This window comes from Dendropsophus ebraccatus, chromosome 7 (genome assembly GCF_027789765.1).
Source record: "Dendropsophus ebraccatus isolate aDenEbr1 chromosome 7, aDenEbr1.pat, whole genome shotgun sequence".
NCBI classification, from domain to species: Eukaryota; Metazoa; Chordata; class Amphibia; order Anura; family Hylidae; genus Dendropsophus; species Dendropsophus ebraccatus.
The window spans coordinates 42,536,924-42,554,039 of NC_091460.1; the positions used below are offsets into that span (position 1 = coordinate 42,536,924).

The 17,116-nt window shown below is 42.1% G+C and overlaps 2 protein-coding genes across 2 annotated transcripts in view; both read left to right on the plus strand.

The window, feature by feature from the left end:
- Window positions 1-1,649: 1,649 nt before the first annotated feature.
- TMEM128 (transmembrane protein 128) lies at window positions 1,650-8,559 on the plus strand. The gene is made up of 5 exons (XM_069976438.1): window positions 1,650-1,758; window positions 3,381-3,513; window positions 5,273-5,434; window positions 5,532-5,641; window positions 7,054-8,559. Exons 1-4 carry the CDS (start codon window positions 1,659-1,661, stop codon window positions 5,629-5,631), a joined length of 495 nt encoding a protein of 164 aa, XP_069832539.1. The 5' UTR covers window positions 1,650-1,658; the 3' UTR covers window positions 5,632-5,641; window positions 7,054-8,559.
- Window positions 8,560-12,212: 3,653 nt separating this feature from the next.
- The window catches only part of OTOP1 (otopetrin 1), a 51,835-nt gene continuing 46,931 nt past the window's right edge, over window positions 12,213-17,116 (plus strand). The window contains exons 1-3 of the mRNA XM_069976439.1: window positions 12,213-12,341; window positions 13,109-13,392; window positions 14,192-14,541. Of these exons, the coding sequence (XP_069832540.1) occupies window positions 14,202-14,541 (340 nt within the window). The 5' untranslated portion in view covers window positions 12,213-12,341; window positions 13,109-13,392; window positions 14,192-14,201. The remainder of the gene's footprint in view (window positions 12,342-13,108; window positions 13,393-14,191; window positions 14,542-17,116) is intronic.

A 17,116-nucleotide genomic window follows, 5' to 3' on the forward strand; every position in this document is an offset into this window, starting at 1 on the left:
ATATATATATATTTTTTTTTCCTTTTTTTTTCTGTGTTCCAGTAGGATTTTATAGAAACCCTACTGTGTTGATCCAGAGGAAGGCAAAAACCCTCATGAGGCAGATGTCATTTTCCCCATCACAAGGAGAAAATTCCTTCCTGACTCCAATATGGCAATATATCAGAATAATCCCTTGATCAACGTCCTATGACATGAAATCTAGTGCCCATAACCTGTAATGTTATATTTTTCAAGAAAAGCATCCAGGCCTCCATTGAACTTGTTTATCAAGTCAGCCATGACAACATCATGTGGCAAGGATTTCCATAGCCTCACTGCTCTTACAGTAAAAATTCTGTGTTTGTTATGATGGTGAAATCTTCTTTCCTCTAGATGTAGAGGATGCCCCCTTATCTTGGTTACAGGCCTAGGAGTAAAAAGATCATTAGAAAGATCTCTGTACTGTCCATTCATATATTTGTACACTGTGAAGAGATTTCCTCTAAGACGTCTTTTTTCTAAACTAAATAACCCCAAGCTTGATAACCTGTGCTGGTACTGTAACCCACCCATTCCCTTATTGACCTTTGTTGCCCTCCTCTGCACCTGCTCCAGTTCAGCTGTGTCCTTCTTATATACCGGTGCCCAAAACTGTACACAGTATATACCATGTGTGGTCTGACCAGTGATTTATACAGAGGCAAAACTATGTTCTCATCTTAATAGATATAATTCCTTCACCTCTAAGGGCCAGTTCACACAGAGCAAAAGTGGCAGAATGCCGCGGCGGATCTCTACACCACGGAATCCTGTCTACATCTGTATCCCAGTGTCTCTATGGGAGGGCTCGTGCGCCTCTGCTCAAAGAATTGACATGTAATGTCAGGAACATTACAAGATCAAAACATGTTACATGAATAAGGTAAATGGCAGACTGGTACATGGGGAAAGAGGACCCTGTCCATGAAGGCTTACAAGGAGTTTTGCCATATACTCTCTTTTATTTAAGTTTTCTATGTTTTAATCAATGTTTTACATATGGACAAACTGGTCCATTCTTCCTCTGTGCCGATATTTGGCCTTTTCTCCGTTCAAAAAAAAGAAACCAAACACGGGAACTCCCAGTCCTTTGCCTGTTCATCATGACACCTGTTTATCATGCAGGTTGTGTACCAACTAAGGGGAATTAACATGTGCTAATTATATCATCAACTATGCATGATTACCAGGAGACAATTCTTTTTTTTTTAGGCATTCAGTCAGAGTTATGTCAGTGTGTGGTTACAGAGGTTTAGGTGCTGTGTGACAGGAGAGCTGACCATACAGTGCGAGCACTATTAGGGTTTCAGCAGCTGTACACAAAGCCAGTGAGGATTTGTCCTGCTCTGTACCTGCTCAGGAATGGCTGTCAATCCATACCAAACCATGTCTGGTGTATGTGAGCACTGCAGAAGTTAGACTCTGCGCTGTTCACAGTTGTGAATAACCTGTCTGTAACATGTAACACTATTTATAAGTCGGCCATGCCAGCACCACCACACACTGCGGCTCTATCTGTACTGGACGTCTCTCCCTATACGTGCAGCACGTTACAGCCGCGCTGGACGGTCACCAGGGTAACGGCTGGGCCGTCTGTTGCCTCAATGTCGTCACTTCCAGTCAGGTGACGTTCCAAGATGGCGGCGCTCTTAGAAGACAGAGACTTGCAGGGGCTCAGGCAGCGCTTCCAGCAGCAGGCGGAGGAGTTACTGAGAGAGGCGGAGGGGGCAGATGTCGGTGTGTACGGGCGGTAGTCATAGTTACAGCCCTGCTGGCAGCTCATCGTGGGACTTTTAGTTCCTCAGCACTTTGCAGTCTTGAGCTGGGGCAGGTGTATGGGAAGTTGCACACCTGAGCTGTACAGCCAGGCAGGAAAGATTTCTCATTCACCCAGCTATATGGAATATTTCCATACAGTACAGATAACTTACCCCTCCTCACACACAGGGCCTGACCCATCAGAACTGTATGTTACATGTAGCAATTAATCAGAGTTCAGCTTTTATTTTTTAAACTTTTGTGGTGAAGTGAAAGCTGTGCTGTGATTGGTTACAATTGACAACAAAGGTTAAATAAAGCCCCAAAGTGTTATAAAAAAAAAGGTAGAAACAGCAGTTATACATTGTAAAATATGGCGTCAAGGGTCATGGTTATGAAGCCAATGATGCCTATTAATGTGTATGATTAGATATGGGCGTGGAGTAAAGGGGGTCAGTGGAAACGAGTGGGGTTTTGGTCTAGAGACATCTTAAAAAGGCTTGATTGGTCAGGTTCTGGGTGCTGATGGTAAGAACAAGTAGGGAGAAGTGCTCAGCGCGCTTCTCCCAGCTAGTTTTAGCGATCAACATCCCGACTCCCCTTAAAGTGACTGTACCACCAGGCCCAGGCAGAAGCACCGGAGGCGGCCGACCCACCCCCAGTGGAAAGAAACCCCAGCCCCTCTATGACGTGAGTCCATTAGAATCAATGGAACCCAGGCGGGGGTTTCCTCCCACTAAGGGTGGGTCGGCCTGCCTCCAGTGCTTCTGCATCAACATGATAGGACTCCAGAATAACACACTACGCTATAGTTGCCTGTCTTCTGCTTACACTGCTGCTCCAGTCCTCCCTGCCAGGTCTGTTTACCTCCCTGGATGACGTGCTCTCCTGATGACACCGCAGCCAATCACTGACCTCGGTGGTCTCCTGCTATTTATTGCTGAGGCTAGTGATTCGCTACAGGGTGTCCCCAGGACACCATCAGGAGAACTGGTAAAACTCACAGGAAAGTAAACAGAGGGACTGCAATAGTGTCACTGGGACCTTTTGAAGTGTTCCTGTCACTGTTACTTTAAAAAAAAAAAAAAAAAAAAAAAAGTTTCATATTCCATTGAAACTTGTAAAGTTTTCATTGATTGGGTTCTCACTGTTGAGACCCAATAATTTATATTTATCAGACAGCCTCTTTAAAAGAGTATTCCCATCTGGAAATGTATGGCATGTCTGTAGAGTATTGCATAATTAATAGATGTGGCTCCCTTTTTTTTTTTTTTTTTTTTTGCTATTGAAGGTTCCTCCACCCTACTTGGGACCCCTGGAGGTGGTTGGGGAGGCAAGATGTACAGTTTATAGAACTTCTATAAAGACTTTTAGGGTTGATAGCTCTTTAGCACACATTACTAGATAATGCCACTGTATGTTGATTCAAAAATAGGATGTGCCGTTATATTCCTGTATGCATGTGTATAGGAAATATATTGAAAGGTTTACATTCTTGTGTTGTACCTCTATGTAATATACTAAGAGTTATACAAATAATGTTTCTTGTCCTGAAAAGATCGGCAGGGTATTTCATGTTTAATATTATTATTCATTTATAGATGATGAGAAAAAAAAGGAGAAGCCTCTCCCCAGACTAAACCCCCATTCTGTGTTCTGGATTTTGGCAGCAGTGTCATTGACTTACTATGTGGATTTCTTTCAAGTCCTCCAATCAAATCTACAAGAAAGCTGGTATGAGATTGTACACATGTTTATATTGTGATCCTTGGTATAACACAGCCATTTAGAAATAGTGAGGCCTTGTTCACACACTGAAGTAGCCAGTATTCTATTTAAAGGGAAAGTATCAGCAGGGACGATAAGCAGAGTGTCATAGTGCATAGTCACATGTTAAACTGGCCATACACCTTCAATAACTAATGTTATCTCTCCCGACTGGCCCTGTCTTTCCTGTGTTCACTTTCTTTCGGGAGATAGAAGCCGCAGCAAGAGCAAGCTCTCTTGCTTGCTTATGATGGGTATGGCTGTTAAAAGTCTAAAGTGTATAGGAACCTTTAGTATTTTTATAAGCACAAATAATTGATTTAGTAGTATGCTAATGAGGCCCTTCAGTGTATTTTATAAGAATAACACCCCAGCACCATATTAAAAGCCTAATATGCCATACTAATCTATATCTACAGGTTAAGAGGCCCTTACCTGCTGGTAGATTCCCTTTAATAAACTTTATATAATATAGTATTTCTGCCTTTGTTAGAAGTCCTGGCAGGAACCAGGCACCATCTCTTATCATTCGCACAAAACGTTTTCTTTTTCAATCTTAGTAACTTTATGATGCCTTCTTCTTATCTAGCCGGGCTTCAGCTTCGGAATGACACTGACCCCAGCTCGGTAATCAACAGATCTGGTCTGCAGCAAACCAGAGTAAGGCTATGTTCACACAACATATGAGACCAGCCGTTCCGTGACCCCGGCCAGGTCACGGAACGGCCGGTCTCTGCCCGGATCATCCCAGCCGGATGATCTTTCCGGCCACAGAGCTCTGATGCGGGCGCATCAGCGAGCCCGCATCAGAACTTCCCATAGCACACTCATTGAATTGCGGCCGCAGAAAACTGGCATGTTATTTGCGGCCCCGCATGGGATCCCGGCCGGAGCGTAACAACAGCCGTACTTTTACGTAGTGTGAACATAGCCTAATACAGCACTGATCTAATGGATCAGTGTTGTATTATATACATAGAATTAATCTCTATAGTGGATCAGTGCTGTGTATATAGAAGTCCCCCAGGGGGACTAAAAGTTAAAGTATAAAAAATAAAAATAAAGTTTTTTCATTAATATAAAAATTACCTCCCCTAATAAAAGTTTAAATCACCCCGCTTTTCCCATTTAATGAATAAATAAATAAACATGTTTGGTATCGCCATGTGCACAATCGCCCGAACTATTAAATTATCACATTCCTGATCTCACATGGTAAACAGCGCAAGCGCAAAAACCCGCCAAATTGCAAAATTACAGATTTTTTGTCACATCAAATCCAGAAAAATTGTAATAAAAAGTGATCAAAAAGTTGCATATATGCAGGCAAGGTACCGATAGAAATTACAGATCATGGCGCAAGAAATGACACTTATGCAACCGCTATGGCTTTTTAAACATGGAAAGGAAAAAATGAAAGTGTAAAAGGGAAAATTAGCCCAGTCCTGAAGGGGTTAAATGGCAGCCATCCACTACATTTCAACAGTGTGTGAACATAGCCTTTCTGTATTTTTAATTCACTCCTGGTTTTGATTGCAAAATACTTTGTGGGAACATAATCTTCTACTGCAATAATATCCATAGTCTAGCGGTGGTCACTACTCTGGATGGGGAACAGTTAACTACTTATAATATTTTAGGAGCCAAATACAAATTGCCCAGAGCTCTCCTAATTAAAGTGTTTCTATGGGTGCCATGATTGATGGCTTTCCTTTTGTCTCTGCAGTGTCTGGCTCCTGGTTGGCACCCTGTCATTGGTCATCAGTATGTCAATAGCTCTTTATTGCATAGTTTATCTGGAGTGGCATTGTGGGATTTGTGATTACGATGCCAAGTATCCAGGGCTCGTACCTGTCGCTATTGTGACATTTCTAGTAGCAGCAGTCTGGTGAGTAATACTTTTCATTTCCTCCCTTTTAACAATGGTATAAATCCACTGTGTACCAGCTGTGTTATTTAATACCTGTTTGGCAATTTCTTTTCAGTTTCAATGTTTCCTTATGGCCAGTGTGGTCATTTTTCACTCCAGGGATTTTGTTTACTCAGTTCATGGGATTTGTAATGCTGGTATCGCTGTTTGGTTGAATATATGGAGGTAAGACTTTTTTTTTTTCTTCACCAGTACATGTGAGTATCACAAGCACTTATGTATATCTATATTGGATGGTGTGAAAGTAAAACTTTCTTTTAGGTTCTAGGCTGTATGGCGCAGACAAGTCTTTAACCCCTTAACGATGCATGACGGGTATACCCGTCATGTGGCCGCGGAGGGGAGATCCGTTCTAATGAGCCGGCCAGGGCTCAGTGTCGGAATGACGCTGATTCCGGCTCGGCAATCCATTTAGATGGTCTGCAGCAGACCATTATAATAGAGCACCGATCTGATGGATCAGTTTTCTGTTATATACACAGCATTGATCTCAATGGGAGATCAGTGCTGTGTATATAGAAGTTCCCCAGGGGGCTTCTAATTGCTGTAAGGGAAAAAAAAAATTAAGTGTTTTTATTAATAAAAAAAAAAAAACCCTCCCCTAATAAAAGTCCAAATCACCCCCCTTTTCCCATGTTATAAATAAAAATAAATAAACAAACATGTTTGGTATCACTGTGTTCGTAATCGCCCGAAATATTAATTTATTTAATTCATCATCCCTTACGGTAAACAACGTAAGCGCAAAAATAATCCCAAAGTGCAAAATTGCGCATTTTTGGTCACATCAAATTCAGAAAAATTGTAATAAAAAGCGATCAAAAGGTCGCATATGCGCAATCAAGGTACCGATATAGAGAACACATCATGGCGCAAAAAATGGCACCTCTCACAGCCCCATAGACCAAAGGATAAAAGCGTTATAAGCCTGGGAATGGAGCGATTTTAAGGAACGTTTATTTCCTGTAAAAGGTTTTAATTTTTTACTAGCCATCAATTAATATAAAAGTTATAGAACTCCAACTCATGTGTCCGTAGCCTGACTATGTAGATCAGAAGAGGGATTCATTTTTCCAAGGGTCACTGAGGGCATTATGGGGGGGGGGGGGGCATTCTTCATTGTGAATACACTTACATGGTTGACTGGTTAAAGGGGTATTAATACTTTAATATTTTGCTGCCCTAGCGCAGAACATAACAAACAACCTTTCTGCGCTGTCTTGGTGTCCTTCTGCATCATCTTCAGGGCCCCAACTGAGTGATCCTGACTCCAATTCCGAGACAGAGGCATCTGGCAGTGACAGCCTACTCTGTAATGCCTGACTGAGATAGGACAGCACCAAGGTCAGTAATTGTTTGGGCGGGCTTTAACACCTAGACGAGTCGGTCTCTGAAGTGGAGGTGAGATATCTCGACCAGGGACTTGAAAATGATGCAGGAGGACACCGGGTGAGCACAGAAAAGTAATAATAGGCTGTTTGTTATTTCTCCCCAAGGACAGCAGCATTTAGAAAGTTTTTTTTTTTTTTTTTTTTTTATAAAATACCCCTTTAACAAATACTCTTCTTTTCTTGTAGATTTTCTACTAGATGCGCAGTAGATTTTGAACTGAATTTCAGCAGCTGAACTGCATGAAGATGTGCTGGGAGAGCTGCAGGCAGCTTTATTCATCTACGTGATTGCTATACACCTTGTACCATTTAGAGGTGTTATCAAAATTGCTGACTTAATATAAGTATAATGTAAGATAATGTATACTGTACATAGCTAACAATTTGATAAATAAGTTAATAAGGACAATAATGCATTCCCTAAACGTTCATCTCAGCATACATGTCAGGGCTGCCGTCCAGGAGGAACACTTCATGAATTACACTGCAAATCACTGATTGATCTCCTATGTAATCTGTGACCTAACCTGGCTGCCATTGACTGGTTGAAAATACAACTGTAGCATGGAAGAACGATCAACAAAAGAGTTGGAAATGGCAGATTATTATTTACAAACATACCCGCCATGTTGGCATCATTCACTCTTGTTCCAGTCAAGAAAATGATCTAAACCTGCCTTTTTGGACGTCAAGTGTAAAAATGTCTTTTCATTAACCCATGTTTCCTCCACAGCTTATTTTTTTTAACTTTCTTCCTCACAGGAAGTAGATATTTAAATGTATACTTTCATTAAAAAAACTTTTCATGTGACACAGGGACATGGCAAAAGTTTTGATCAGTCAAGGAGAATAAGCCAGGAGATGCATGCGGTAGTGGAATTTAATCCCCGGCTTGCAGCAATCTTCAGGCATCATAGAGCCTCTATTACACATCCTGATCTTCACAGCAAGCGAGTGCCAACCTGTCAGATCCCCTGCGTGCTGCTGGTGGGGGGGCTGCCCGTGTGATCGTTAGATCACTGTCCGGGCAGCTCATAGAAGATAGTGATGGTCTGCAGATCATTGCTATCTTGAACGTTTGTCTTTCAACATGTTGAAAGACAACGATCAGCTGACATTGTGCATGTCGACCGATTGTTGCCTTTTATTACACAAGGCGATTATCGGCCAAATACGTCCGATAATCGATTTGTGTTTGAAGCTGCTGAATGTAGATGATTGAAAGTAGGAAAGTAAAGCATGCTACCACTGGCTGCTACCTGTTCTCCTTTTTGGGGGGGGGGGTCTTAGCAGTCAGACATTTCCTTGTGACATGTGAGGTATATATTAACTTACATGTAAAGAGGTAAAGTTTATATACTTCTCAATGATTGTAATAAGATCCACAGTAAAGAGTACAGAATTTTTGTCATTGTATATGTTTAGACTTCATCTTTCTAATCAAAAAGTATACAGAATATCCTTTACCAAAGCATAATAATGATAAAAAAACTGTCTTTATTAATTTCTACTTCGTATTCACAATATTGTTGTTGATGAAGATCCCTAAATACTGGAAATGGTTAAACATTGATGATTTTAATAGGTTTCCGTGTTCCCAGGAGGATTTAATGATAATGAAATGAGTTTAACAATACGGTATATTTAATACACCATTGTTCCCTATTTCAATAAAGGTTTGGTTTTTGGAAAGTTTGCAGTTTTTTTTTTTAAAACCTTCTGCAGTCTTTATTATTAATTTTATATGCATTTTCTTCAGGGTTGTGGTGATTTTTACTATTTGAGTCATTAGGAATCTATTTCTGGCTTTAAAGTAAAAATATCAAGTATTTTATATTATTATATTACATCATTTATTAAATGTATAGCTTGTCAAAGGTGATGAACAGCCTAAAGTTACCATTTTACTACAGTAAACTTGTTTTTACTATTTCACTTAGGCCACCTGTACATGGGAGGAAACCATATAGCTTTTCTGACCAATAGGGTCCTATTGCACATGGACACCCTGCAGGATTTTTCCTGTACGGAAAATAGGTCCAGAAATGATAGGTTATGTTCTATAATTGTTCAGAATTCCAGAACAGATGCCCATAGAAACCTAGGGGAGCATCCGAAATTTGAATGACCATCCAGAAACTAGCCGGAATTTCAGAAGCAATCCTAGCCAGACTGGGCCAGCCTCAGCACCTGGGCAAGTGCTGCTGGGTGCTCACACTGGCCCTTTGACTGTATGCGTTCCTAATCAGGAGTGCATACCGTTAAATGCGGTGCTGTGTTTGACAGGGCAAGTAGCCATTGGGCAGTCATGTTGATAACTGTTTTAGCTGGAGGCACCCTCCTCTTAAGTGGGTGACCCTGTTATCTTTGGAACAGTGGTTGACAAATGTGAGGAAGGGGAATTGTACAGTGGGAGAGAACTGTATTGTGCTGAGTGTCTATTCAGGAGGTGATAGAGGAAATACAATAAAACTGTCTGAGAGCTTTTCACATGAAAGCCAAGTTCCAGTATCCCCTGTATATATGCCTTCAGGTTTCTGTGGGGGACTTTGCCATGGTTTGCACACAGAATAGCCCTGTTCAAAGGGACAAATCCAATTCTGGTTAACCAGAGACATTTTTACTGCCAAAACTATCAAGTGACAAATAATCCTATATATATATATATATATATATATATATATACACACACTGGATATATATATATATATATTGCTCAAAAGATAAAGGGAACACTCAAATAACACATCCTGGATCTGAATGAATAAAATGTTATCATTGAATACTTTGTTCTGTACAAAGTTGAATGTGCTGTCAACAAAATCACACAAAAATTATCAATGGAAATAAAATTTATTAAGAAATGGAGGCCTCGATTTGGAGTTACACACAAAGTTTAAGTGGAAAAACACACTACGGGGTGATCCAACTTTGATGTGATGTCCTTAAAAGTCAAAATGAGGCCTCCGCGTGCCTGTATGACCTCCCTACAACACCTGGGCATGCCCCTAATGAAGTGGCAGATGGTCTCCTAAGTCAGTGCTTCTCAAACTGTGAGGCGGGCCTCACCAGTGCGGCGCCCCCTAGTTGTTGGTGAGGCCCAGCTAAGGAACCAGTTTTTACAAAGTAACTATCATCTGCACAGTCCTTTTACTGTTTGCAAAAATCTCCATATTAGCAACATTATTAATTTATTTTGTACTTTCTTTATTGATATAAAGAGCTTCAGAGATGGGTAAAGGTAGTCCTAGCATTATTTTTGGCTTTTAAATGGACTTTCACCACAGATGGTGAGGCCCAGGCATCCCCTTGGTCAGTCTGGTGAGGCCCAGGCATTGCCTTGGTCTGTTGGAAGAGGCTCCAGTAGAAAAAGTTTGAGAAGCACTGTCCTAAGGGATCTCCTCCCAGATCTGGACTAAAGCATCCACCAACTGAGGGATCTCCTCCCAGATCTGGACTAAAGCATCCGCCAACTGAGGGATCTCCTCCCAGATCTGGACTAAAGCATCCGCCAACTGAGGGATCTCCTCCCAGATCTGGACTAAAGCATCCGCCAACTGGTGGATGGAGCAAGATATGATGACCCAGATGTGCTCAATCTGTCTTATGGTAGCACCTCCAGCTTCTGGACACTACGCCGACAGATACTGCAAACCTTCTTGCCATCCTGAATGAGCTGCACTACCTGAGCCACTTGTGTGGGTTGTAGAGTTCGTCTCATTCTACCACAAGTGTGAAAGCACCACCAACATTCAGTGACCAAAACATCAGCCAGAAAGCATAGGTACTGAGAAGTGGTGTGTGGTCCCCACCTGCAGAACCGCTCCTTTATTGAGTGTGTCTTGCTGATTGCATGTGAAACTGATTGTCAATCAGTGTTGCTGGTTTGATTTATGGTTTAAACAGAGCGATAATTAGCCCAACCGATCTTTTATTGATTTTGAAGCAACAATTTGATTTATTTATATAATGATCAGCGTTTAGACGGATAAATTGTTTGAAAAAAAAATTGTTTTTGCGATCGCTATAAGATTGCTTAAGAGGACCACTACTTGGAGTTATATTGTGCTGTTTTATGGTGCGTTTACACAGAGAGATTTATCTGACAGATCTTTGACGCCAAAGCCAGGAACAGACTATAAAGACAGATTTCTCTATTCAAATTCATTCCTGGCTTTGGCTTCAAACATCTGTCAGATAAATCTCTCTGTGTAAACGCACCCTAAGTGTTTCCCTTATTTTTTTGAGCAGTATATATATATATATATAATGTGTGCTTTGCATCCCGCACCATTCTAAGTGCTTATGACATGGCAGGGCGGCATCTACCAAATTTAGGGGGCCTTACAGTTAGAGTGTCTTTGTATTGGAACTTTAATAGTGGAGTAAGACTTTTCCATACAAAACTGCAAAAATGCGGCTTATGTAATGTAGTATAAAACAGGTGCTTAACAGTACTCCAGAAGGTGTACAAGGTGACAGGCAAACAAAGGAAAAACTGGTGTCAGGTTGGGTGCTAGTCAAGAATAGATAAATTCAAGCACATGTCTCTATAGACCTGTACAGAGTGAGTGTCAAAAATCCAAATCTCTGCCACGCGATAACCAGACGATCACCCTGGCAGCCCCCCCGCAGCTACCTGCCTTCTGCCTTGCCCAATTTTGTGTTTTGTGCCCACTTGTGTAGTCCAATTGAAAAAAAAAAATACCGTACCTAAATAGAAAACTCAGCGTGTCTTAGGCAGATATGAAAATTATTAAAGGCGTGATTAGACCCTGGCTTACCATAAGAATAGGGGGGTAACTACCACCTTAGCAGCCACAGTGGCTTCTATGGGGCCTGCAATACACCGGGCCTCCCGAGCTATCATCATACTACCCAGGGAGATGCCTACCATAGGGGGACACTATCTACTAGGGGGGGAATACCAGGGGAGATGCCTAACACATGCTATCTACTGGGCAGAGAGCTAACAAACAGAGATTACTTACAGTGGGATGGGGGGGGGGGCTTCCTGCTAATTGGGTCACATGGGTCTTACCCGGAGGAGTGCTAACACTCAGAAAAGGGAGAAAAGTTAAATACGACCTGGAGAGAGAAAGGAGAGCTGCACCTCACACCTATGGCTGACACTAATACCTCTCAGCACGTGGTACATGGGGCAATATGGTTTGATCAAATTATATACCAACATCCTGGCGTTGGTTTTTAAATGTAGCCGAGAGGCATTAGTGTCAGCCATAGGTGTGAGGTGCAGCGCTCCTTTCTCTCCTTATCCGTATTTTATATTTCTCTCTTTTCTGTGTGTTAGCACTCCTCCTGGTAAGACCCATGTGACCGCAATCAGCAGGAGGCACCTGTGCACACATGACTAGTAACTCCTATTTTTCCCATTCTACCTGCAGGAGCAATGGTGAGTGCTGAACATTGCAAAGGTGCCTTAACGATCCAGCCCATGTGCCGGGCTCACACAGGTGGGGAATAGGAGACAATCTGCCTGAAGCATTCCTAATGATGAAGAGGGTGGGGAGGAGGGACAGAGAGATTGTGCCAGCCTAATGCATACACAATCTAGGCCACGCCCATTGGGCACGGGGCTACAAGTTTAAAAGTTGTTTTTTAGGACAATAACTGCATCACCTGCTAAATGAACCCCAGGACAGATCTTGAATTAAAAGCAGCTGTCCGAAGGTACAAGCGGTTTGGGGGGGGGGGGGGGGGGGGGGGTCAGATTGTGTGTACAGAGTCGCTTTTAGGAGAGTCACTACCCCTTTGACCCACGTCGATAGACTTCTCACTAGTCAACCAACACCCTGCTCTGCACTGATGAGGGGCAAAAACTCCAAAACAGCTGTCTGCCTACTGGAAAAATCTTTGCTTTTGGAGAGATCGGCTTGGCATAAAATCCCCAGTCAATGTTCTAAGGCTCCTTGACTGAGCGAGACTTGACTTGAAGAGACATCTCTTTGTTCAAGAGGTGAAAGAGCAATTTTGTATATCCTTTCTTCCCTGTATTTTTCTCATAACCCTTTGGCCAGATTGTATGCTGTATACAATAGGACAGGTGACTGTGGTCTCTGCTGGTGAAGGGGGCTATAGAGTATGTTAGTGCTATATAATAGTGCACAATGTTAGGACACTTTTCATACCACATGTCAACACGTTGTCAATGATATTTAGTAAATCTGTCTCCTTTTTCCTATCATTTGCATCTGTCATCCATCCACTTCTCTGCCCGCAGTGTGACCGTCAGCAGCGTTTCCTGGAACAGTGACTTTCTGTGAGGTCCTGGAGTGTAGCTGGCAGAGAGGGAGCAGGACACTACCTCCTCTGACTACTCTGCACTTAGGTGTTCCTTCTTGAAATTCTATCCACCTGCAGACTGCTTCCCTCTGACGTCTACAGCAAAACCATCCTTATAAGAAGGATCAAAGCCCAAGCCTGGGACAAAATCCCATCTCAGAAAATTTAGTCACATTACTTTGTGCGTCCTGTTGAGATCAGCTGGGAAGACCTGTGGATGTGGTAAGACAGCCATGAATTCACCTTTGTGACTGGGAAAAAGCCAAACTATAACAATATATATTTTGTACTATATATCTTATTACTTTTATTTCTATCAAGATGCTTTGTGGCATTTGCAAAATCCCTGTCATATCTTGCCATGCTAGTTTTTACATAGGACTGCAGGTAAACTTAGTAAGTTAGTTTAACCCCAGCTACATAGATAGTACAGTTTAAACGTTAAATGACTATATTATAATATATATAATATATATTAAAAATTAATAATAAAATATTTTTTGTTAATTATTATTTTTTATTTAAAATATATATATATATATTTATATATATATATATATATATATATAATTTTTTCATAAATTTGAAATGTTGTAATGTATAGTACAATTATGTATACTACTATATTACTGGTAGGATAGAAGCAAGATCTTTTACAATTAAATATTAAATTTAGGATATTTTAATGACTGGAGGTTCCTTTAAAATAAATAGTGTATAAATAGTACTGTACTAAAATATATATATATATATATATATATATATATATATATATATATATATATATATATTTGTATTTCATATCACAATCCACAAGAAATTGAGCCAAAAAGCCAAAACAATAGAGTTTTGGTTTCATATGGGTCATTAATCCGATATTTTTTCTCATTTCCATATTTAGAGTCATTATAAAAAAAAAATCCCCCCATAAAATGGAAAATTCTATCTATTATACCAGGATCTGCTTTACCATTTGGTTTCACGCATGACTTTTGATTATTCCTTTCTTACTCAATTCCAGAAAGGAAAGTATGGCTGAAGAAAACAAGGTAGATACGTTGCCTTTGCCGGATCCACCCCAAAAGTCGCCCGAGAAGAAATTCCATTTGAACCTAATTCACAACTATCCCCAGAAAAATGCAGAGATTCTCAGCAGCCAGTATGGCTTCAATATCTTCCTGGCTGGGCTGCTGCTGATGTTCGCCTGGGCCATTCACGCCGTTGGGATTACGGACAGAGACCTCCTGTCCTATCTGATCACACTGATGCTCATTCAGTTGGGTTGGATGCTTTGGTACATTTTCGGGAGTTACACTCAGAGAAGAAGCATTATAGAGAAGGATACTGATGCTGGAGCACGGTGGCTGAGATGTAAGTTCTGTTATGTGTCTTCATACCGAGAACTCCAGGGGGCTTACATATCTGCGTATGATTTTGTGATGTTAGTTTTTAAGGGGGTATTTGCCTTGGTTAATCCCTAACTTTCAGCTTGGCCATAAACTGATCACAAATTAATTCCCTGGCTGTGGGGAAATCTGACAGTAAGCATTTAGTTCTTGACAGCGCCACCACAGGGGAAATGAAGTATTACACTTGCCTATTGAAATCAGTTGGTTATTTGTATATTCCAGAGAATTCCTCTATATTATTAGTCTCCACTGTATCAAAGAGATGATGATCATGGATACTATACCCAATCTTTAGGGTAAAGTTGTGCATTTTTGCGTTAGGCTTAAACGTTACCTATCATTCATAATAATCTTTTTAAAACTTGCATCATTTGGTTAAGTTAACTCTTTACTGTGGTAACAAGGTGATTATGGTGCTCTTACTACTGTTACTGAGTTCCTTAAAGGGGTTATCCAGCGCTACAAAAACATGGCCACTTTTCCCCCTCTCTTGTCTCCAGTTCAGGTGCGGTTTGCAATTAAGCTCCATTTACTTCAAACCCCACCCAATCTGGAGGCAAGAGCGGGGCATAAGTGGCCATGTTTTTGTAGTGCTGGATAACCCCTTTAAAGTCCCCTCCATGGTACACAGCTATTTCTCATTCTCTAGGAGTAGGACCAGAGCTGGGTTATGTGCCAGTAGTACACCCACAGGTTCTTCCTTTTCCTTAGTTGTCTGACTAGTCAAAGCTCAGCACCTAGTCCTTACTGCTATGCCATGACATAGTGTTGGTGAAAGTGCTGTGCACTGACCGGGCTGACAGAATGCTGGGGAATGATTTACAGTACACTACTATAGATGACATGTGAAGTGAGAATGGGGTTACTACTGTACCAGCCTTACAAAGGTGCAATGTGAGCAGAAACATAAGAAACAACAGTACAGCAAGGAAGGGGTTACACCAAGCACTGAAATGCTTTTGAGATAGAAGGAAGCATTGATTTACCTTCCAGGGACAACGCCCCCCACTCCTGCACATAACACTAGCTAAGCCCTGCCTACTTCCTGTGTACTATCCTGGGTCTCTTTATTTCTAGAGATAGAATTCCTCTAAGAACAGGCAGTGAATAGCAATTTAAAGCAGATTTTTGGGGTAACGAGACATTTTTCTGAAAGGATTATCAGAAGATTGTAGTTAAATATACATTGGCCCCTCCATCCTTCCTCAGACAGCACGTCATCTTCTTCTGTCTCAGGAGTTGGATCTTGCCTCTAAGCTCTAGCCACACCCCTGGGTCGTAGATTAACATGTACAGAGTTCACAACGAAAACTGCTGTGATACTCTATACTGTTATGGCCTATGGCACTACATTCTCACAGCATAATGATCCCACCTGCTACTTCTGCTCTCGGGTCACTGACGGCCTGCTCAGCAAATCAGTGCACTGTCCTGCCACAGCCACTGATTGGGTGACCCGAGAGCCGAAGTAGCAGGCGGGATCATTCTGCTGTGAGAATGTAGTGCCATAGGCCATAACAGTATAGAGTATTGCAAAACACGAACTGGAGAGAATGGAACCGCTGCACATCCCATCTATGGCTGATACTAATGCCGCTAGGCCTATATTAAAAATCAACACCAGAGTGTCTGTATATGAATTGATCAAGCCATATTGCCCCGTGTACCACCGCGCAGGTCCTCTGGTCCACACGGGTCCCTACGCTGACTCCACACCGTGTCGGTCAGCGACCGCCAACCCCGCAAAGCGTGCACGTGCAGGGAAGGGAGGCCATGGAACGGCCCTGCAACCCCAATGTCACAGGACCAGACCCAAAAAGCCCCACCAAAACCCAGCCAGCACCACCGGCGGGGAAGGCTGCCCCCAAACGACACAAGTATGGATATGGTATTACACTTACCATTGCTGCTCTCACAGAATGGGGAAAACATAGGGTCCAGACATGTGAGCACAGGCATCTCCTGCTAATTTTGGTCATGTGGGTCTTATAAAGGAGTGCTAGCTGTTCAGAGAGGGAGAATTGCAAAACACGAACTGGAGAGAATGGAACCGCTGCACATCCCATCTATGGCTGATACTAATGCCGCTAGGCCTATATTAAAAATCAACACCAGAGTGTCTGTATATGAATTGATCAAGCCATATTGCCCCGTGTACCACCGCGCAGGTCCTCTGGTCCACACGGGTCCCTACGCTGACTCCACACCGTGTCGGTCAGCGACCGCCAACCCCGCAAAGCGTGCACGTGCAGGGAAGGGAGGCCATGGAACGGCCCTGCAACCCCAATGTCACAGGACCAGACCCAAAAAGCCCCACCAAAACCCAGCCAGCACCACCGGCGGGGAAGGCTGCCCCCAAACGACACAAGTATGGATATGGTATTACACTTACCATTGCTGCTCTCACAGAATGGGGAAAACATAGGGTCCAGACATGTGAGCACAGGCATCTCCTGCTAATTTTGGTCATGTGGGTCTTATAAAGGAGTGCTAGCTGTTCAGAGAGGGAGAATTGCAAAACACGAACTGGAGAGAAT